Below are 23,303 nucleotides of genomic sequence, written 5' to 3'. Positions count from 1 at the left end.
TAACAGGGGAAATTATAGGAATGGCATCTCTATTAATGACATTTAAAAAGATCTGTCATAAATTGCTTTATTAGAACCACAAATGTCACGGAAATACATACTTTATTCAAATTTCTGTAAAGCCCACTCTTAATTCTATGCTATCCTCACAGAATGCCTGCTTTGTATGCCATACATAGCATGTGTCGGGCCATTTAACATGCATCTCCTACCTTCATCTCTGGACCACCGCTCCGACTGGATTTTTCCATAGATTAATAATAAATCACATTTGCTGTCAGTCTCTAATTATTAGTTGGAGCCTCATTTATTTGACATCTCCAGCCGTTTTATTCATGATAACACATGACATGTACCAATGTCAGGATCTATGTTCACATTCCACATCACTAATTAGAAAAGGTTATGTTGAATTCACAACTTCATATGAAGTATTCATCAAAAGGTTTATATATAATTAAAGGTAATTTAGAAAAGCACCAACATGACCTCCACAGTTTTCTTACTGATCTATAGACCTCCACGCTGGGGGTTACGAAGGAGGAAGCGCAGGAGATAGGTAATGGCATTCAGGTTTTTGGTGGAAGAATGGAGGGATAGTCATATTTATCCGCAGTTATTGGCAGTTCCACAGGCAAATATTGTAAGGTGGGGCTGAGAAGATGTAACTGAAAACATTTTTCTGTACTGTGAAAACGGTTATTGCTATTGTATAATTATTGCCTCAGAATTCTTATTCCAACCTAGTTTATCAGGTTTGATTTCATGGAAGGATGTATCACATTCCTTTTCGCAACAATAGTGCAGGATGTTACATTGTATTATGTTCCTTCAGGCACTTTTTCTGTTCAGTAGGTTGAGTTTGTGAAGGTAACACAGAATCTATTGAAATAAATCTGCTGGGAGTTCATCTAATAAGTTTAAAACTGGGACATGAGGAAGAATTATTTCAAAAATGTTCACTTTTCTACCAGAGTCTGCTCCAAATGAGAATGTGCTTTTATCTAGGTTGTTGCAGACGATGCCGATGGACCTTTGAACAGCCACATCCGCTACACAATTACAGATGGCAATCTGGGGAATACCTTTATCATTGATCCCGTAAGAGGGGAAGTAAAAGTGAATAAACTTTTAGATAGAGAGAAGGTAAGACTTGTCACATTCTTATTCTCCCAAGTACTTTCCTCCAAAGCATCATTACTGCACCAGCTTTCAAATGATTAATTTCTCCCAAGTTCCGTCTTTGTCTTCCTACAATACAGGGTTTCCATAATGAGTCATGATATTTTTTTTTTTTTACAGATTTCTGGTTATACTTTAACTGTTCAAGCAGAAGATAATGGCAAGCCACCCAAAATGAACACCACAAGAGTTAACATTGATGTGTCTGACGTCAACGACAACCCCCCTGTGTTCTCCAAAGAGAATTACAGCATTATTATTCAGGTAGGTTTGTGATGATGCTATTTCTATTGTTTTTTGATTGCTCCTTGATCATGGAATCTTTACGGAGAATAGTTATAGCTGTGTCCTATATAGAGGTTACATGTGTCTTGGTCTGCTTGCCCTTGTTTGCTTGGTAGGGTTATGGAAAGGGTGTCTGTGAAGGGGGACACTGCTAGCACAGCTTAAAAGGAAAAACAATGGGCAAATCTTCAGCCACCTACCTCGTTCTATATGGACGCATAGTGGCTGCCAGTATTGTACATGAATAAATCTTGGGGGCTAGCGTATTATCTGAAATTATGAGTCTTGCTTCATCAACTTGGGTTAACTCCATACACGCTCATGTTGCATGGGCAAGAATACATTTTAAATAGGCCGCCAGTATAATAATAAGTAGTAGACATTCTCATCATCATTCTGTTGGTGTGGCATTTAATGGCAGGGTTGATAAATGTATTGTATATAAGTGCCATAATGCACATCTTCAAATTTATGTTAAGGTGGTCACTGGTCATACATATAAGAGCAAAGTCATCCAAACCCACCGATCACATTGGGACCAGCTGACTATCTTAGGTGTGGGGGGGGGATGTATCAACTCACCCCTGATAGATCATTAGGGGAAAGAATGATCAGATATCCTAAGATTCAGGATGCCTAACTCTTTTATTGGAGAACCGAGCAGAAGTGTGTATAGGGGGAGTCAGGAGAAACGGCTGTCAGACGAGCCAACATTTGGCCAACAGCTCTTGCAGGTATATGGCCCCTTTTTGACTGTACTTTTCATGAGTTCCTTCATTATAAATATTTAAATAATCCCCTTGCCTGGTGTCCATTCAGTGCCCTGGGATATGAAAGCAGACTATGTCTTCTTTGAATATCATTAGACTGTATGTCTTCTTATATTCAGTATGAAAATGCAGCCCACCTCCTGAGACCCTGAGCCACCACCTCCAGAGTATTTCCTTGAGAAGAGACATATCTATAGAGGGTTATTTTGGCAGAAGATAGATCTTCCTGTCTGCTCTCTTTATATTCTCTTTCAATGTTTTTTTTATGTTTTCTGATTCCCAAGTGTTCCCAAGTGTTTGGAAACCTGAGGCTTCGCTGTGAGCTGTCTATATTCGTCTACCCTATCAGGCAGAAAATGCCGATGGCTAAAGAACATTTCTTCCTTTAATTTTGCTTCCCGCAAGTTGTGTTCTCGGAAAACTTAAATTAGTTTAATAGTTTTTACAGAGTGATGTCTAACAAGCCCTGGAAGTGTCCTTAATGTAGAACCTCATGTATCTAAGAAAGCAGTAGAAACATGGATTTTTACCGTCCTGTCTTTAGTTAGGCTTTGAAGCCTCTGTTATCCTTCTTGAAACTGTAACAAGCTCATTTATCTATGAGTACATTCAATTCAGGTTGAAGATACAAAGTGTCGAGTGTAATTCTCGTGATCTTGTCAGTTTTTATATTGGCCGTACTGTCTCATTGGTTCTATGAAGATCCATTCTTCATGCTGGTGTATTCCTGGGCAGAAAACTGGAAACTAAAACCTTGCTTTCTTTTATACACTGCAACTTGTGTCAACTTGGAGACAAATACATCTGGCTTTGACAGTATCATAATCATATAAAAAAATATATCTCTACAGGAAAATAAGCCGATCGGCTTTAGCGTTCTGCACTTGGCGGTGACTGACAAGGATTCGTCTCACAACGGCCCTCCATTTACGTTCACAATTCTGAGTGGAAATGAGGATAATACTTTTCAGATTAACCAGCAGGGAGCAATATCGACTGCGGCTGCACTGAACCGGAAAACCAATGATCACTTTTTACTTCAAATTCAGGTATGAGGGCTGGCAAAAAAAAAGTTATTAGGAGCCTACAGATAAATATAATAGATGCCTATTAGAATAATGTAGAAGTAACATAATGGAGGAAACGTGATTGTGTCACTAGATTAAACACTAGACTTTTTATCTTATTTTATTTCTATAAGACGTCCTCCTTTAAGCAAATTTCTGTCTATTTCTATGGTGTAGATATGGTGATAGGACGTATTGTAATGTAATCAAATTCATTCAGTTAATATGCGAATAAAAGAGTTGAAGAACCTATTTCATATGCCATATTAGGGACTTGATAGACAGGGGTCATCTGTTTAGAATCAATTTATTGCTCAAATACAAAAAATATATAATGCACAATCATCTTTGCTAGTCCATCAGATATATGCAAAAAACAGTAGAGGTGACATCGATATATTGCATGCTAGGTATACAAACAGTGTATATAATAGTGCAACCTCCGACACTCTGCTGTTATCAAACTGCAATTCTCAGCAGGCACACTTGCTTGGCTGTTCTCAAAATTCCCATAGAAGTGAATGATGCATGCTAGGAGTTGTAGTTTGGAGTGCCTTTGTTGCATAATTTAATGGGGACATTGAACCCCTAAAATGCCTCCCCATATGCCCCGGGCCCTAGACATGGATTGTATTTACCTAGCTCCCCACCACCCACGTTGCTTCTCATACCGGCACGGCCGTCTCTGCATCTTCCCGGCACGCGATTGAAAACATCCAGCGTCGGGGGGGGGGGGTCGGGGCAGCCAATAGCATCTCAATAGCGGGAACGACCTCCCTAGCATGTTATCATCCATGCGGGGACCAGGAGTGACGCGGGTGCCGGGGAGCGAGGTAAGTATAATCCGTATGAGGGGCCCCGGCATATGGGGAGGCATTTTAGGGGTTGGATGACCCCTTTAAAGGCTATTTACACCTTCGGGGGCAATTTTGTTTTTATGATAGCATTTTACTAATTTTGTCCTAAAAATCTTTTTTTTTCAATTGGTATTTATTAAAAATATTGAGCCATTCTGTCACGAAGGGTTGTCACATTCTTATCTGTAAGATAAGGATTGAGCTTTTATGAGTGTTTATAAATAATGCCTGACGGAACAGAGAGCAAATTCAGATCCCTCTATTACAGCATCTCAGCTCTGTACAGAAAACAGGACTCCATATTTTTAATACAGAACCCTGATTGAAAAATGATTTTTACCTCACAATGAGTACAATGCAATAAAAAATTTATTGCCCCCAAAGGTGTACGTAGCCTTTAAAGAGCACCTGTCAGCAGGGTCAACCCTTTCAAACCAGTTATACTGTCTGGTAGGATTGATTGCACCGATTAAAATGATAGGGTTGATCCTACTGACATGTGTTCTTTAACTTTTTAAGTTTTTGTAGTGGAATATATATATATATATATATATATATCAGTTGTATAAGTACACAAACCTGGAAATTTCCATTCTCTGTCAGAAACAATGAATAGCCACCATTGGTGTCGTACGCTGTCAGTACTGCTGGGACTGCAGGAGGAGGCACAGTTAATTTGTGTCATTGCATTCAGAGATCATAGTAAAGTGACAGAAAGATAGCAAGGCGGAATCGTAGCAGGCTGGAGACTGTAAGATGAGATGAAACGAAATCAGCCCGACACAAAATGTGTATTTTCCATGACAGAAGGAATAGTGAGGCATAAAGATTATAATCAAGACAGATAATGACCAAAAAGACTCAGGAAGCAGATACCGACTGGTCATAATCAAGGCTTTTTCATTGCTTACACAGACGTAGAATATTAGGGAGAATATGTGACATTTAGACCTGGAACAATCTGTAACAACAGGTTCAGGAATGACCTAAGTCTGGGTCTCGCTCCCCTTTTCTAAAAGTCACATCACCCGTGGTGGAACATGATGGATTTATGTATTTTTTCAACCATATGAACTATGTAAGAATAGCAAATATACCCCAGATGGTTTTATCCTGTGTTATGCATATTTCAGCCTCCAATCACTGATGAAGATGATGTCTTCTCCCATATTACATGCAGTGATCTTTATACAGATCACATTATCATCCAGCATTAAAGGGCTTCGAAAAACATGGCCACGGACCGGAGCAACGGATGCGGTCAGCACGCGGAGTGCTGTCCGCATCTTTTGCAGCCCCATTGAAGTGAATAGGTCCGCATCCGAGCCGCAAAAACTGCGGCTCGGATGCGGACCAAAACAATGGTCGTGTGCATGAGGCCCTAGGCTGAGAGTTGGAACACCTTTATAGATGGTTGACCGGTCCCTCTGAAACTGACATTCATCTAATGTGTATGGACACACTTTTAGTTCTACTGGTTTCTGTTGTTAGCAATCAATAATCCTGTGGTCGAAGCTCCCCCTCCCCAAGTTCTGTGCGGATATTGCGTTGGCAAGGAATACTGGGGGATTCTAGCTCTAAAAGCCTGAATATTTGTGAGCGTGGACCAAAGGCGTCCATATACCTCCAATAGCTGTTGGCTGTTCAGCAGACAGCTATCTCTCCCGATTCCCCCATACACATGTGCAACGAGCACCTACCCCTAGGGCCCTTTATATATAAAATGTGTCCCAGGTGTAGGAATGACGAGTGGTATAGTGCGGCCTAATATGTCCCTTTATGTGTGTCACAGTGCTCCTACCTGGATACTGCAGGACCTCAGGCTTTGGCTCCGAAGCAATAAATAGGAGGAATAATTGAGGGATTTGAAAGAAAGATTGAGTCCAGACCTTATTTGTAGTCGAACAGCAGCTTTACTTTGGTAAACATTGATCAGAAACAATCTTCAATCTTTGTCTTGGTCCCAGCAGGCTTTAGCATTAAACTGGCAGGCAAACTCGTCTATACTACATCTGTTTCTCTCTGGGATTGTGGTACTGACAGGCTTAAATATAATATTTGCTTTCTTCTTGATGCTACACTTTATCTCTGTATGGTCTGTCTCTAGATTAGGCCAGGGAACTTTCCTCCTGGCTCCTGAGCCTCCATGGCCAGCAGAGCTGAGGGTGCTCTGGCTGACTTGAGCACATCCAGCAGAGATGTGCCCTGCACACCTTCCCCAAGCAGGGGGTAAGCTAGACCTGACTAGAACTGGTCCCCACCCTTCCTGCAGGAAGTGGGACTAGCCCACCTCTCCACAGAGGGGGGTTAGAATGGAATGGAAAGCTCCATTCTACCTAACTGTAGCTCTGCCGTGTTTGCTGCCACCTGCTGGTGAACCAGGGATATTCCATATGAACATAACAGTTGATTAACAAAATAGGAATGCACATTGTGGAGGACCTGGAATAAATGTATAAGATTACATTCAGGTTAGACCAATAAAGACAGTAGCAAGGTGCAGAAGTGGTAACACCACTCTGGGGTGTTACACATGCACACTCGGCTTATGTATGGTTCCCGTACTCATTACATTGTTGGGTGGTCCCACCGATACACTTATAGAGGGCAGACCTTTCTAATCAGAATGCCTGTCATCTGTCCATGAGAGCCCTTATTATTCCGTAGTAAAAAGTTCAGAAAACTTCCGGGTGTAGCTGAGCGGCAGGGATCCCAAGTGCCGCAGAAATCTGACGTCTGGTTCAATTTACACTTGGTTAATTAAGCCTAATACTGTCCCAAACTATTTCCTGTTGGTTTATAAGAGAGAATCAAACACTAAGCACACAGAAGACCTATTATTCCTTTCCCAATTTCCTCTCACCCATTGAATTCCTTCCATGCAAGTAATCTCGGATTGCCGCCAGTGAATGTTTGCTTTAAATGCTAGGATTTGATTATGCCTCCTACTACATGACGTACTCCTCAAACCTACTTAATTCAGATATGAGTTTATTAAAACGATAAAAGTTGTTTTTGTTCATTGAAGCAAGTCAATTTATAGACTCATTTTCAGCTTATTAGTTGCTTTGTGATTGTCGACAGAGGTTAATTTACATCTTAGTATGTCTGATATAAAACCTCAGTGTGTCAGACGCTGCAGATATAAAGAATTTGGCTAATAAAAAAAACTTTTATAATATATTCATCACCGCAGCTACTTTTTGTATGTTAAAGTGAGCTGTATCGCCATCTACCGGTGAAAAGAGTAAACTACACTTATAAATTGCTGGGTGAATATCTTTTTTAAATTTTTTATTATTCAGTAACGCTGCGTGCATTTTAATGGGAGCATATTTATCATCTCAATTAGCATTATATGCATGGTTTAGATGAAGTAAAATGTCAGACTAGCCTTTGATGCAAGAAATCTTAAAGCAAAATTATTTTATAAATGAATATAGCAATACTACCCTCCAGTCTCCTTAAGAACAGGGGTGCACCACCAATGAGGTGAGGCGATGGCCTCAGGCAGCAACAGGTAGGGGCAAGAGGAGGGGCAGCGCATCCGTTGCTCCGTCCGCATCCGTTGCTCCGTTCCGTAGCCCCGCCCAAAAAATATAACATGTCCTATTCTTGTCCGTTTTGAGGACAAGAATAGGCATTTCTACAATGGGCCGCCCGTTCCGTTCGGCAAATTGCAGAAGGCACACGGGTGGCTTCTGTTTTTTGCGGATCCGCGGTTTGCGGACTGCAAAAAACAGAACGGTCGTGTGCATGTAGCCTTACCCTGTATGTTTTGCAGCTCTGTGTGTAATGTTTTCCAGGTATGGCGGGAGGGAAGGAGTTAGGTTAAGAAATTGGCATTGCCCAGTTTTAATAAAATGATATGTGCTTCTCTAAAGTATATTTCAGAGCTCAAAAATCCTGTGGGCAGATCTGCTTCAAAAAATGTGTGGCATTGCCCTAAGGTGGCATTCACATGGCCATATCTGTTTTTGCAGTCTGTAAACTCAGATCCTCGAAATACAGATGCGGTCCCTGGGCATCCTGTACTTTTTGTGGGCCCCATTATAACAAGGCCTAATCTTGTCCACAAAGCGGACAAGTAACGGACATACGGGTGTGGACCGCACACGGTGTACTGTCTGCACTTTCTTCGTCCCCGTTGAAATGAACGGGTCCTCATCTGATGCGCAAAAAATGCAGATTGGATGTGGACCAATAATACCATTGTGTGAATGGGGCCTTAAACACAAGTCTATCACCTGTTGTCAGGGTTTGCTGTAATGTATCATGCTGTATAGCGGATATAAGATTGTCTTCACTACACTGTAACAAACCTTCAGCTGTAGTGTTGGGCGCAAATATTCGAATCGCAAATATTACTCGCGAATATCGGCAATTTGCCAATATTTAGAATATAGTGATATATATTCGTAATTTAGATTTTTTTTTATCAGTAACCTCCCTTCTTGCTTGTGGGCCAATGAGAAGGTGGCAATGTCTTTGTCTGAGCCTAGCAACATCCCTAGCAACCAATAGGAAAGTTGCCTACCCCTTACTATATAAGAACCTCCCCAGCAGCCCTTGTATGCAGTATTTTGCAGATCTGATAGAGAGAGCAGTGTTATTGCTGTGCTTTGTGCTTTCCTGTGTCATTACATTAGATAGATAGATAGCTCATATATATAATACAGATAGTCAGTGTAGGTTAGATAGTGATAGAGTGTAGCTGTTACAGTGCAGTGTATTAGGTAATGTGATAGGTTCTGCTGTCCATACATACATGCTATAGACATAGTGCTGTGATGTCACACCAATACATAGTGCACCAATCAGTAATATGTAGTCAGACCTGCTAAAATGTGAAGTTTCACGTATTGCGCCAAAATATTTGCATCATTAGTGCCGATTAGCGCAATCGCGAATATATTGGAGCACTCTATCTGCATATAAAGCCATTTTTTATGTTCTGCCGTGCCAACCATTTTCTCCAGTCTCAGGAAACTTCTAGCAGCTTGGAAAATGTAGCAAAAGTGACCCACGCCTGTGTTTCGCGCGCATTCCGCAAATATTACATTGGCGATTTTTCGCAATCAAGAAAATAATCTCAAATTCACACATTCACGAATATTCGCCCAAATATTCGTGAAATATCACAAATTGGAATATAGCCCCTGTCGCTCATCACTATTCAGCTGTGTGTTTTTAGCCTCCGGTGGGAACATGTTTTCCTCTGACATTTATCCTTGATTAATATGAAGTGGTCTCTGCTGGAGAGCTACAGGTCCTAGTGAAAATTCAAACCATGTTGGCAAATCTGATAATTTCCACGACACATTACTGTCACTGTTGGTTTCTATACTGACTGCCAATGTTTCAGATCAAATCGCTGTCACACATCTTCAGCGGGGCTTGTATAATGTCAAGGATGCAAATATGTTGATCCCTGCGGTGTATCTTAGATCTTCTAATTCATTGCAATTCTCCTTTCTTGCTTCTAGGTGGCAGATAACGGTAAGCCACGACTATCATCAGTGACAAACATGGATGTGCGTGTCATTGAAGAGAGTATCTACCCTCCGGCCATTTTACCCCTGGAAATTTACATTACAACATTTGGGGAAGAATATGCCGGTGGCGTGATTGGCAAGATCCATGCGACAGACCAGGATGTCTATGACACGTTGACATATAGCTTAGATTCCAAAGTAGAGAATCTCTTCTCGGTCTCGAGCACAGGAGGAAAACTGATAGCACATAAGAGATTGGACGTGGGCCAGTATCTGCTCAATGTCAGTGTAACGGATGGGATGTTTACGACCTCAGCCGATATAACCGTTCATATCAAGCAGATAACGCAAGAGCTGCTAAATCACAGCATCACATTCCGTTTTACGAACCTCTCTCCAGAGGAATTTATCGGAGATTATTGGCGCAACTTCCAGAGAACCCTGAAAAACATTTTGGGTGGGCGAAAAATTGATGTTCAGATTCTGAGCTTGCAACCATCTGATCCACCTGCAAACCTTGACGTCCTGCTCGCTGTAGATAAACCGGGCAGCACACATTTTCTACCTAAGCTTCTTATCCAAAAGATAAACGCTTCAGTTGCTGAGATTGAAGACTTCAGCGGAGTTAAAATCCTCAAGGTCTTCCACAAGCTTTGCGCTGATGTGGACTGTCCCTTGAGATACTGTGATGAGAAGATTACCGTAGATGAGAATGTCATGTCAACACATAGTACAGCCCGGCTGAGCTTTGTGACACCGAGACACCTGCGGAAAGCTGTGTGCTTGTGCAAAGGTAATGACATGACGAAGTGCGAGGACGTGGGGGGTCCTATTTACAGAGTTTAGATTTATCTGAATGATCATATTTTCACCCTTTTTTTTTTTTTATCATGCAGGAATGAAGTGTCCTATTATAAACACTGTATGTGAAGTAAACCCATGTCCCGAGGGGATGGAATGTGTTCCCGATACAAAAGAAGATATGTACAACTGTGTGTGCCCTGCAGGCCAGCAGTGCAATGGTAAGCCTGACACAAGGAGATGTCATTGTCATTATTATATACATACGCCAATATCCTCCATGGTGATGCGATATTAAATGGGGGTAAATACAGAAATATTCATCATGAATGTAGACAGGAAACCAGTTTAACCAGTAAAAGATATAGGAGGGGAGAGTTTTGCCAAATGGGCAAACTTTTTTTAATGTATTCTATATGGCTGGTAGTATGGAGCCTGTCTACTTATGTCATGAGTCAGTGGACCACACAAAGTGCTGTAGCCTTAGAACCTGCCCATGAGGGTCCTGAAATCTGTCAGGTAGGCATCCATCTTTAATGTATGAGATATTTTCTAATCACTGCAATAGCAGATGGGCAAACACTTTTATGTATTTTATATGACTGGTAGTGTGGACCACACAATGTGCTGTAGCGTTAGAACCTGCCCATGAGGGTCCTGAAATCTGTCAGGTTGGCATCCATCTTTAATGTATGAGATATTTTCTAATCACTGCAATAGCAGATGGGCAAACACTTTTATGTATTTTATATGACTGGTAGTGTGGACCACACAATGTGCTGTAGCGTTAGAACCTGCCCATGAGGGTCCTGAAATCTGTCAGGTTGGCATCCATCTTTAATGTATGAGATATTTTCTAATCACTGCAATAGCAGATGGGCAAACAGTTTTATGTATTTTATATGACTGGTAGTATGGACCACACAATGTCCTGTAGCGTTAGAACCTGCCCATGAGGGTCCTGAAATCTGTCAGGTTGGCATCCATCTTTAATGTATGAGATATTTTCTAATCACTGCAATAGCAGATGGGCAAACACTTTTATGTATTTTATATGGCTGGTAGTGTGGACCACACAATGTGCTGTAGCGTTAGAACCTGCCCATGAGGGTCCTGAAATCTGTCAGGTTGGCATCCATCTTTAATGTATGAGATATTTTCTAATCACTGCAATAGCAGATGGGCAAACACTTTTATGTATTTTATATGACTGGTAGTATGGACCACACAATGTGCTGTAGCGTTAGAACCTGCCCATGAGGGTCCTGAAATCTGTCAGGTTGGCATCCATCTTTAATGTATGAGATATTTTCTAATCACTGCAATAGCAGATGGGCAAACACTTTTATGTATTTTATATGGCTGGTAGTGTGGACCACACAATGTGCTGTAGCGTTAGAACCTGCCCATGAGGGTCCTGAAATCTGTCAGGTTGGAATCCATCTTTAATGTATGAGATATTTTCTAATCACTGCAATAGCAGATGGGCAAACAGTTTTACCGTATGTATTTTATATGGCTGGTAGTATGGACCGCACAATGTGCTGCAGCCTTAGAACCTGCCCATGAGGGTCTTGAAATCTGTCCAGTTGGCATCTCAAGTATCTTTAATTTATGAGATATTTTCCAATCACTGCAATACCACATAAGGCTTAGTTTAGATGGTCATAAGATGACAAAGTACAACATATTCTCCTGCATTGTGCTCATGGGATCAGATCCAGTGTGTGGCACTAAATATACAGATTTATCTTTGACCGGCCTAATAAGCTTTTAATTTTTGCTTTTCATTTTAGTTCCCCATAGGTTTTTCTGAATAAAGCCAGGGCTGGTTAGACAGAGGTAGAGACATTTATCATAATTCATGAGACATTTTGAAAGCACATTACAGAAGCTGATGACAATTCCTAGCCCTGTCCCTGCAGCTATTGCTACATTAAACTCAATTTATTATAGTCCTCATGTACTGCCTTCCATAAATCGGTTGCACTTTTTTTTGCCCTCTTGTGTTGCTGAGATTGGATGGGATTTGACCTATGTCCATTGACCTTTGGATGTGACTTTTAAGCCTGTTTCCAGAAATGTACTCTATACTCTGGGGTATGAGACCAGTGGTCTAGGTTACTCTTATTCATTGTAAATAATATATCAGTTTTGTTGGTGGTTGATTTTTATATTTTTTTTTGTTTTGGAGAAGGGATCAGCAGTGAATGATTCTTATGGCACATTAGTTACCATCGCAGACACACCAAATGAAATTCACAATGCTGAAATATATTTCTGTTTTCTTCCTAGTTGGCTCATCAGTCACCTTTACTGGCAGCAGCTATATAAAATACAGACTGCTGGAAAATGAGAACAAGGAAGAAATGAAACTTACCATGAAGCTTCGAACCTACTCTGCACATGCGGTTGTCATGTACTCCAAAGGAACCGACTACAGCATCCTCGAGGTGAGGTCCATGCTACGGGTCATTCTTACAAATTATTCTAGAAAATATTTTCTTCCAGGAATCGATCATATGCAAATTACATTTTTTATTTATTTTTAAACACAGTTTATAATATATGTCTGTGACCCCTCAGATAGGATTAGGTGGCTGTGTCTTCGCCAAAATGCCATTAACCAATACCACACCACACTATTAAATAATGCAGCTGCGCCTGCCAGGCTTGAGCAGGTATATGTGTGAATAGGGAAGATGCTGAGATCCGGCTGTACCTCACAGTGAGGTACAGCCAGATCTCAGCATCTTCCCTAATCCATATTCACACATATACCTGCTCAAGCCTGGGAGGCGCAGCTGCATTATTTAAAGGGATTCTGTCAGATTTAACCCCTCTAACCTAAGCATACGCTCATGTCCAGACTAATAAAAAGAATCCTAAGCTGGCCTTATTAAACCTCACTGTGGCTCTATTTGCCCAAAAAACTGTTTTTTATAACCTGTCAATCACTTACTTAAGGTGCCCAAGGTGAGGTCCGTTAATACAGGGTGCCCAGCCGCACCCCTTGCCGTTTGTTGCCCAGCGCCGCCTTCCCTGTCTTCAGCGCCGGCTTCTACAGCTTAGCGCCGCCTCCGCAATCCTCCCCGTCCCTTTGCCAGATCCCGCGCCTGCGCACTAGGCTCAGCCTGATGCGCCCGTGTGGACTCCTGGCAGCGGCAGGCTCGGGATCTGGCAGAGGGACGGGGAGGATTGCGGAGGCGGTGCTGAGATGTAGAAGGCGGCGCTGAAGACAGGGAAGGCGGCGCTGGGCAACGGACGGCAAGGGGTGCGGCCAGGCACCCTGTATTAACGGACCTCACCTTGGGCACCTTAAGTAAGTGATTGACAGGTTATAAAAACCAGTTTTTTTGGCAAATAGAGCCACAGTGAGGTTTAATAAGGCCAGCTTAGGATTCTTCTTATTAGTCTGGACATGAGCATATGTTTAGGTTAGAGGGGTTAAATCTGATAACAGAATCCCTTTAATAGTGTGGTGTGGGGATGTTGGGGTGGGAGGTCCGAGAGGTATGTGGGGGTGGGAGATCCGGGAAAGGGGGGCCCATAATTTTTTTTTGCTATGGGGCCTAGTCATTTCTAGCTATGCCCCTGACGACACACACAAACATTAAATTAAATAGATTAAATATACCCGAGCGAAGCCGGGTCCTTCAGCTAGTATATATATATATATATTTAGTAAGGGATTGTCTCTTATTCGGGGGTCATTCTCACAAGAATCGTCTTCAGGACACCAGGTTTCATGTCCAAACAGTGCATTTATTGTGCCTCAGCAAACCAAATATAAATAATACAAAATAAACACCTGCCCGGCTGGGCTCTAACTAAACATGAAGTTTCTGACTCACCTAAGTCACAGTTTACACCCTGTGAACCCATGCGGCTTTGTCAGCCAATGTCCCACGGCCTTCTGGCTGTACAGAGTCCAGTACGCCCACTGTCTCCAGTTCAGTGTTTATTGTGGGGGATTGGGGCTTAGTACTCCGCCTGACTATAGCCCTGCGACCCTCCTAGGCGTCGCTTCGTCACCCAACTCCAGGCTATCTCCCAGCCTTGTGGTCCCTCAGCCTTGCCCAGCGAGGTGCTTTCTGCCAGGCTGAGTACCTCCAGCTGGTCTCACCTGTGGTGGAATAGGGGCGTGGACCGCACTATCCACCCCTTCCTTGCCTCTAACCTGCGTGAGACCTGTCACCATCTCACATCCCCCCCCCCCCTTTGTTCAAGCCCGTGAGGGTGAACACCTGCATAACCACGGGAGGCTGGTGAGAGGGCATCCACCTGGCCTGGATGTGGGGAACAGCCACCCACCCTGCTTTTTGGCTGCTCCCTATAAGAACCGGCCCGGATTGCCTTTACAGCCACACTAAGTAACACAGAGTCAGCGAGCACTAGCTGCCGCTGACACACAAAATTACCGGTTCTTTTTTCACCGAGGCCAGGAACCTCGATGACACGTACTTTCCCTTTGTTCTGCCAGACCCACGCCAGCAGAGCTTGGTTTATCATCAAAACTGACGTCTTGCCCAATATAAACTGCCTAAAGGCCTCATGTGCCCATCTCATGGCCAGATACTCTTTTTCTACTCTTTTCCGAGTGATAATGATGCACTCTCGTACATTTTGAACTCTCTCTCTTTTTTGATCCTCTGGCTCCCGCACATGCGTCTCATGTGATTTCTTGGACTGCTGCAGCTCTTGACTGAACTGTTCCCAGTCATGGTCATGTCCAGACACTTTCTCCTTTGCTTTTGCTTCAGCAGAGCATGCTTGCCCCTGCTCACTTCTTTTACGGGCATCTGGGTCACTTCTTCCTTCTTTCCAGCAGTAGTTACCCCAGCTATGGTGGCAGTTTCAGAGACCTCTGCTTTTTTAGTGGCTTTTTCCACTTTGGCTGCCGCTCCCTTTGTCTTAACTTTGGTCTCTGCAGCACCTGGGGACTTCGTGTCAACCAACACATCGGCCTTAACTTCTTCAGCCTTTGTCTTCTTGGAGTCTCCAGTCTCTTTGAGAGCCTTCTCAGACTTCTCAGACATAGCACCATACACTTGCCCTCTTAACTCCTCTTTCTCATCGAGGCAGGAGGCACCGGGGTCTTCAGCAGACTTCTCGTCTTCTGGCACTTTCTCCAGAGGCTCACCCAAGACACTGTTCTCCTTTTGGGGAGGAGTCAGGAGAGACAGCCCATCGTAATAGCCCGGATCCAAAAACTGATCATTCACCCTCCTTGTACTTCTTCCCCAGCAGGCTGCTGGCTATTTGGAAGGCCTTGTAGGCAAAGGGGACGTCTTCCAGGCCTGGGATACACTCTACCATGGGTCTGTGGTCTACGGCATCCACATCAGCCCCATCAACAGATTCAGCAGAAGCATCTTCCATCTTCTCTGCCACAGCCAGTACCCCGGCACCACCATCTCCAGACCCACTCTTACCAGGCTCTGAATTCTTGGCACCTTCTAGAGGATCTTCCTCTTCCGGTTTCTCATTTTCTTCCACCTGCTGTGCAGGAGCACGCTTAGGCTTCTCCAACTCATAGATGTCATCTTTTGAGCTCATGAGAGCTTCCATCTCTGCTCTGAGTTGCTTGTTCAGCCTCTCTAATTCATTTCGCTCCTCAAGCACTTCTTCAAGGGCTCTAGCCAAGGAGAGGGCCTTGGACTCTTTCTCCCGAGCATCAGCCTCCGCTCGGTCACGTTCTTCGGCATATCGAGCCGATATGTATTTCTCTTCAACCAGGAGCTGGTCAAACTTCTTTTGTTTCTTCTCCAATCTAGATACAGTTTTTCTCTGGTGGTCCAGGTCCACCATCCGATCACATAACTCTTGATCAAGTTGAGCCATCCTGGCTTCCAAATGTCTTTTCTCCTCCAAGAGAGCAGATTATTCTGAGGCGCTGTTTAGAACCTCATGAGCCAGCTCATCTCTTTCCTGCTCTGCATGAAGTCTGGATCGCTCAGAAGCTGCAAGTTCCTCTTGAAGTTGGAGAATTTCCACTTCTATTAGTGACTCTAGTTCCTTCAGTTCATTCATCTCTTTCTGTGACTCCTCTGGAGATTCCTGCAGTTGCTCTGCGAGAACCGCTAGCCCCATCTCTAGTGTATCTAGGGACTGTGCAGAGCAAGCAAAAACATCTTCAAGTTTGTAGCTGTACTGTCCTGTCATCTACAACTGTCTGGATATGAGCTTCAGACACTAGGCTGTCACCCCGACTGAACTCTCGTCTCGTCAGATAGAACTGTCGTATTTTAGCTTACTTCTCTAAAGATATTAACAAACTTGAATATTTGGCATAAAGTGTCAATGAGAAGGGAACCTGTCACATTGAGCATAGTGTCTGAGCTGCAGGCAGTATGTTATAGAACAGGAAGAGCTGAGCAAATTCATATATAGTTTCATGGGAAAAGATTCAGTAAAACTTGTACACTCACCTAAAGAATTATTCGGAACACCTGTTCTATTTCTCATTAATGCAATTATCTAGTCAACCAATCACATGGCAGTTGCTTCAATGCATTTAGGGGGGTGGTCCTGGCCAAGACAATCTCCTGAACTCCAAACTGTGTGTTAGAATGGGAAAGAAAGGTGATTTAAGCAATTTTGAGCGTGGCATGGTTGTTGGTGCCAGACGGGCCGGTGTGAGTATTTCACAATCTGCTCAGTTACTGGGATTTTCACGCACAACCATTTCTAGGGTTTGCAAAGAATGGTGTGAAAAGGGAAAAACATCCAGTATGCGGCAGTCCTGTGGACAAAAATGCCTTGTGGATGCTAGAGGTCAGAGGAGAATGGGCCGACTGATTCAAGCTGATAGAAGAGCAACGTTGACTGAAATAACCACTCGTTACAACCGAGGTATGCAGCAAAGCATTTGTGAAGCCACAACACTCACAACCTTGAGGCGGATGGGCTACAACAGCAGAAGACCCCACCGGGTACCACTCATCTCCACTACAAATAGGAAAAAGAGGCTACAATTTGCACGAGCTCACCAAAATTGGACTGTTAAAGACTGGAAAAATGTTGCCTGGTCTGATGAGTCTCGATTTCTGTTGAGACATTCAAATGGTAGAGTCCGAATTTGGCGTAAACAGAATGAGAACATGTATCCATCCACTGATGGCTACTTCCAGCAGCATAATGCACCATGTCACAAAGCTCGAATCATTTCAAATTGGTTTCTTGAACATGACAATGAGTTCACTGTACTAAAATGGCCCCCACAGTCACCAGATCTCAACCCAATATAGCATCTTTGGGATGTGGTGGAACGGGAGCTTCGTGCCCTGGATGTGCATCCCTCAAATCTCCATCAACTGCAAGATGCTATCCTATCAATATGGGCCAACATTTCTAAAGAATGCTATCAGCACCTTATTGAATCAATGCCACGAAGAATTAAGGCAGTTCTGAAGGCAAAAGGGGGTCCAACACCGTATTAGTATGGTGTTCCTGATAACTCTTTAGGTGAGTGTATGTCATTCATTTAAATGGTTCTTCATTCTGGGCTGTGAAGTCCAGGAGGCGGTCCTATCAGTGATTGACAGCTATCTCTGTATACACAGTTATAGGGAGAAGGCTGTCAATCACTGATAGGACCGCCTCCTTGACTAAATGAATGATATACAAGTTTTACTGAATCTTTCAGCTCAAAGACTATGTTGTTTTGATTGCAACCTTAAAGGGGTTGTCTTACTTCAGCAAATGGCTTTTATGATGTAGAGAAAGTTAATATAAGGCACTTATTAATGTATTGTGATTGTCCATATTGCCTCATTTGCTGGCTTGATCCATTTGTTACATTATACGCTTATTATTTCCACGGAGAGCAGGGGTGGACGTGCTTTCATACTATAGGAAAAAGCGCCGACTTCTCTGGAGGCCGGCACTGTGGGAGTGTTTTTTCCTATAGTATACAAGCACAGCCACCGCTGATGGATTACAGGGTTGTCGTAACCATGGAAACAAGAAATCTATAATGCAATAGAAAAATGAATCCAGCCATCAATAGAGGCAATAGGGACAATCACAATACATTAAGTGCCTTGTATTGACTTCCTCTACATGATAAATGCCATTTGCTAAAGTAAGCAACTCCTTTAAAGTAATTGTCCGCTTTTTTCTATTGATGACCTGTCCTCAGGATAGTTCAACAATATCAGATCTGCGGGGGTCCGACTCCCGGCACCCCCACCGATCAGCTATTTACTTAAACAGATGGAAGCCGTCCCATAGAAGTGAATGGGAACGCCATAGTTGTAATTACGTCAGTGCAGTTATGACGGCGAGCAGGTAAACCGAGAAGAGAAGGCAGCGCTCGTATGAGTACTGCTTTCTTTTCAAACAGCTGATCGGCGGGGGTGCCGGGTGTCGGGCCCCGACCAGTCTGATATTGATGATGGAAGAAATTAGACAACCCTTTAATGACACTTACTATGAACCTACACCGATGTTATTTAAGTGATGCCACTTTGAGAAATTGGATTATCTTTGTAATAAGTGAAGGAGCTTTGCATACTTTTCCTTAATTTACGAATTGCATTTCAAGTTTAGCCAAAGGGGATTCGTAACATATGTGATTGCAAAAGGAGACACCATATCAATTCGGCAGTCAAAATACAGACACTGTAATTTTGAGGCAGGCGGTGGAGGATAAAATGTGACGTGTTCGCTCATTGTTCTTCATCTCTCTGGCTATGACTGCTGAAGTGTTCATATGAAAATGAATTGTATTTTGTTATTTGCTCACTTGTCATGTTCCTTTTTCTATGTAACACATAAACTGATTTTTCCTTAAATTTGAATTTCCATTATTGTGCAGAGGCACATTTATCATTACCAGACAGCAGCTCTGCTGGAGACATAACCGGTGAATAAAGCGTTATTAGTTGGTGTCACTACAACATTCAACGTTGATTAGCTTTATTTACAAAAATGTGACAAGACAACGTGAATTTCCTCTGCGGATGCATATGCAGCCTCATCAAGCACATACACAGCCAAGTCCCGTCTTTGTGATCCTTTCTGACAGGTCTGACCGGTTCCTGGCACACACAAGAGGCCCTACGTATGGGACTTGTCCCTCATATGACACCAGCATCACTCTCGCTGGGGCTCTTTCATGAAAAACAACTTGACTGATGCTCCTCTGAATTGTTTATGGCCATTTCTAGAAATTAGTGTTCTGTGCAATCCGTAGCAGAAAGCAGATGCCGACCTAAAGCCTCTGATGCAGAATTTGTAACTGGATTTCATCCCAACTGTCACATGTCAATTGTAGCTAGCAGTGGCGTACATAGAGAAGTAAGGGCCCCATAGCAAGGATCAAACCAGGCCCCTCACACAGGACAGAAGGGTTTCCGCCTAAAACCCTTTCAGAGTTTCTTTAGAGGGTAGAGTCCTGACCAAGTTTTCACCCACAGTAGAAGAGGAGATGATTCAAACTGGGCCCCCTCTTGCCCTGGGCCCCATAGCAGTCACATGGTCTGCCGCTATGGTAGTTACGCCCCTGGTAGCTACTGACATGTCTGCATTAGTAACTTTTTGCATTCCCCATGTAATTCTGCAGCATCTGTTCTTATAACTTTATGTTTTGCTGTTCCTCTATTGCAGTGATAGGTAAACTGCGGCTCTCCAGCTGTTGTAAAACTACAAATCCCATCATGCCCTGCTGTAGGCTGATAGCTGTAGGCAAACTGGGCATACTGGGAGTTTTAGTTTTACAACAGCTGGAGAGCCGCAGTTTGCCCATCCCTGCTCTATTGTTAATTCAAAAAGTTTATGAATTGCAATCTGCAAGGTCCAACTGGGCGTTACCTGTTGGGGCTGTTCCTGCACAGTCTGACATTAGCCATGCAGTGGTGCCAGTGTTGGACTATGCACTGACGCACCCCAACTCGTAAGACTTTTTTATTGCAGATTGCTGACAAGTCATTCATAACAGGAAAATTGAGGGATGACACAACATTGAGTTATATGAAAAGATGCTGCAGAATTGTTATTACATGGGGGATGCATACAGTTGCTAAACAGACATGTCTGGAGAGGAGACAGGTCCTCTTTAGGATGCCATGGGTACCAGCGACACCCCTGGAAGTAAATAGCTTTATCCCTCAGGACCTAAAGGTGTTTTCCTACTAAGTATATTGCTGGGATAGGAATGTCTGAATGCCAGACCTCCACAATCCTCAAAATAAAAGGGTGTGTTAGTACATAGGTATACTCAGTGGCATAACTAGAAATGACTGGGCCCCACAGCAAATTTTCTTAATGGGCCCGGCATCTAATCAACCCTCTCTTCCTGTGCATTCCCCACTCTTGCATCTATTCAAGATCGCTCTCTCAGACCAGGCCAGGCAGCCTCTCCATCCATTTCCTACTTTGTCACTGTACATAAAATAATTTTAGAATACTGTTGCGGGGGCCCTGACAAATGGGTGGGCCTGTTCTGAGTATGGACTCCAAAGCAGCCACTTCACCTGCTTTCCCTATAGCTATGCCAATGGGTATACTCAGATTTTCACTAAACACTTGGGGTCATTTATGAAACTGTTGTAAAGTAGAACTGCCTTAGTTGCCCATAGCAACCAATCAGATTCCATCTTTCATTTTTGACAGCTCCTTTGAAAAATGAAAGGAGGAATCTGATTGGTTGCTATGGATAACTAAGCCAGTTCTACTTTACAACAGTTTCATAAATGACCCCCTTAATATTAGTAACTCAGCAGGGAGAAGAGAAATTGCACTTCACATGAACATTCATTCAGCCAATTATCGACGTGTCTAAACTCACATCTTTTATGTTAACGTTAGAATCATTTACATCTCTTCATATAAACAGGGGATGTGCTGCCAACAATATACAAACTTTTGGGGGGGAGCAACAATCTCACTAATGATCAGGTGTTCCCTATACATCAGCAAATATAAAAGGCCCTTTAAAGCACTGATTAACTTGTTTTAGAGTCAATAGCCACTAGTTGCCAGGACACGCTGACAGAACCATAGTTCATCAGGTTCCCAGAGGCTAATTCCAAAGTGACAACCAACATGGCCGAACCTGTTGTCCCTCTTGACACTAACGACCACTGCAACAAAGCAGAAAGATGTCAATGTTGTCGTAAGGCCTTGTTCACATTTCCATGTCCATTTGACGTGGAGATGGAAAATTAATCTGTGCTTCATCCGTGAAGGATCCGTGTTTGGGCTGTGTGTCCATTTTTGTCCTACGTGTGTAATCCATATTCCACAGACACTGCTCAGCTTTAATTTCCAGAGCACCTCCTATCAGTGGTCCATGAACGCGGATGCCATCCATGTTATATCAGTGGTTCTTCACAGACCTGTAGACTTCAATGTGTGTGTTTGGTCCGCATCAATAACCAAAGTAGTGCATGTCTCTGTGATTCACACTGATGTGTGAACAGACACATAAAAATGAATGGACATGTGTGCTGTCCATGGAGAACATGATTCACTGAAGTGTGAATGAGGCCTAAGCAAATTAAAATATAATTACCACACTATCACATCTGATTTACTAATATGGAGCCAATTTTCGCTTTTGGTGGAAATCATCTTTCTATACCATTGATCTGTTGCTTGGTCTGTAAAATGCACCACTCTCATCATAGTTTCCAACAGTCCTGAACATGCTAGGACTTTCCCTAATTTTCATTTTTCAGAGACATTACCTGCTAATTCAGGCTGTCAAGGGCTACAAATGGTGGGGGCTTATGCAAACACCATCCATAAGAGGCCAGTCCTGGGTGGGTTTGGCATTCCCAGGACAAGGCTTAAATAACCTGAATTTGCCAACTACCATGTTTGTAAGTATGCCCCTCAGGGGCGGTGGACAAAAAATAGAGTTAGCCTTCACAGAATAGTCTTCTAGACTTCTGGAAATAGCCGACTACAACACTGGGCCCCACAGAGTTTGATTGGAGCAGCAGTGCACATGCATGACTGACCCCCTATTCAAACAAGAGGCATAGGACCTCAGAAGGTAGAGGACCCCCATCGATCAGATCCTTACCACCTAACCTTAGAATATGAATGCAGTCATAAGGGTTACATATAATGTGCAGTTTGATACGCTCATTGAAACCTGTTCTAATCTCATGAACTCTTGCTGCCTTTTAGATTCATGGTGGAAAGCTGCAGTATAAATTCGATTGTGGCAGCGGTCCTGGAATAGTGTCTGTTCAGAGCATCCATGTTAATGATGGCCAGTGGCACACGGTGTCATTAGAAGTGGACGGTAACTATGCCAGACTGGTCTTGGATCGTGTCCATACTGCATCCGGCACCGCACCAGGAGCTCTGAGGACACTCAACCTTGACAACTATGTGTATTTTGGAGGACACATACGTCAGCAAGGTTCAAAACATGGAAGAAACTTGCCGATTACCAATGGTTTTAGAGGTTGTATGGACTCTGTTTATCTCAATGGCCAGGAGCTTCCGCTTCATTCTAAGTTAAAGAGCTTGGTACATATAGAAGAATTGGTGGATATTTCTCTAGGATGTTCTCTGACTTCTGCTGATGCCTGCTCTGGCAACCCCTGCCACAATGGTGGAGTGTGCTCCCCCTTGCCCAGTGGAGGTGAGTCATTCTGGAAATGGGATTCCTTATTGTTAATGATCCGAATATGTAGCGTAACTGTGCTTCTTTGTGGATGTTATTTAATACTCTTCATAAGAGGCTGTATATTCCAAAACTGCTGATTACCAACTCTACAACCTGTTCCCCTTTGTGCAGTAAAATCTAGATTAGAAAATCTATCTTTAGTTTTTATCTAGAGCCTCGCATAAAATCAAACATAAAAGAACCGATCCTTCATTTTA

The 23,303-nt window shown here is 43.0% G+C and overlaps 1 protein-coding gene across 7 annotated transcripts in view; it reads left to right on the top strand.

The window, feature by feature from the left end:
* The window catches only part of FAT1 (FAT atypical cadherin 1), a 227,191-nt gene that overhangs the window by 182,189 nt on the left and 21,699 nt on the right, over positions 1–23,303 (top strand). For 4 of the 7 annotated variants that reach the window (XM_040418765.1, XM_040418764.1, XM_040418769.1 and 1 more), the window contains exons 16-22: positions 1,009–1,146; positions 1,303–1,446; positions 3,089–3,286; positions 9,648–10,449; positions 10,550–10,678; positions 12,753–12,910; positions 22,599–23,061. In XM_040418765.1, the coding sequence (XP_040274699.1) occupies positions 1,009–1,146; positions 1,303–1,446; positions 3,089–3,286; positions 9,648–10,449; positions 10,550–10,678; positions 12,753–12,910; positions 22,599–23,061 (2,032 nt within the window). The remainder of the gene's footprint in view (positions 1–1,008; positions 1,147–1,302; positions 1,447–3,088; positions 3,287–9,647; positions 10,450–10,549; positions 10,679–12,752; positions 12,911–22,598; positions 23,062–23,303) is intronic. The other 3 variants (XM_040418770.1, XM_040418766.1, XM_040418768.1) reach the window with 1 other exon arrangement.

Source organism: Bufo bufo, chromosome 2 (genome assembly GCF_905171765.1).
Source record: "Bufo bufo chromosome 2, aBufBuf1.1, whole genome shotgun sequence".
Taxonomy (NCBI): Eukaryota; Metazoa; Chordata; class Amphibia; order Anura; family Bufonidae; genus Bufo; species Bufo bufo.
Note: the sequence above shows the minus strand (reverse complement) of the source record. Positions and strands in the feature narration are given on the sequence as shown.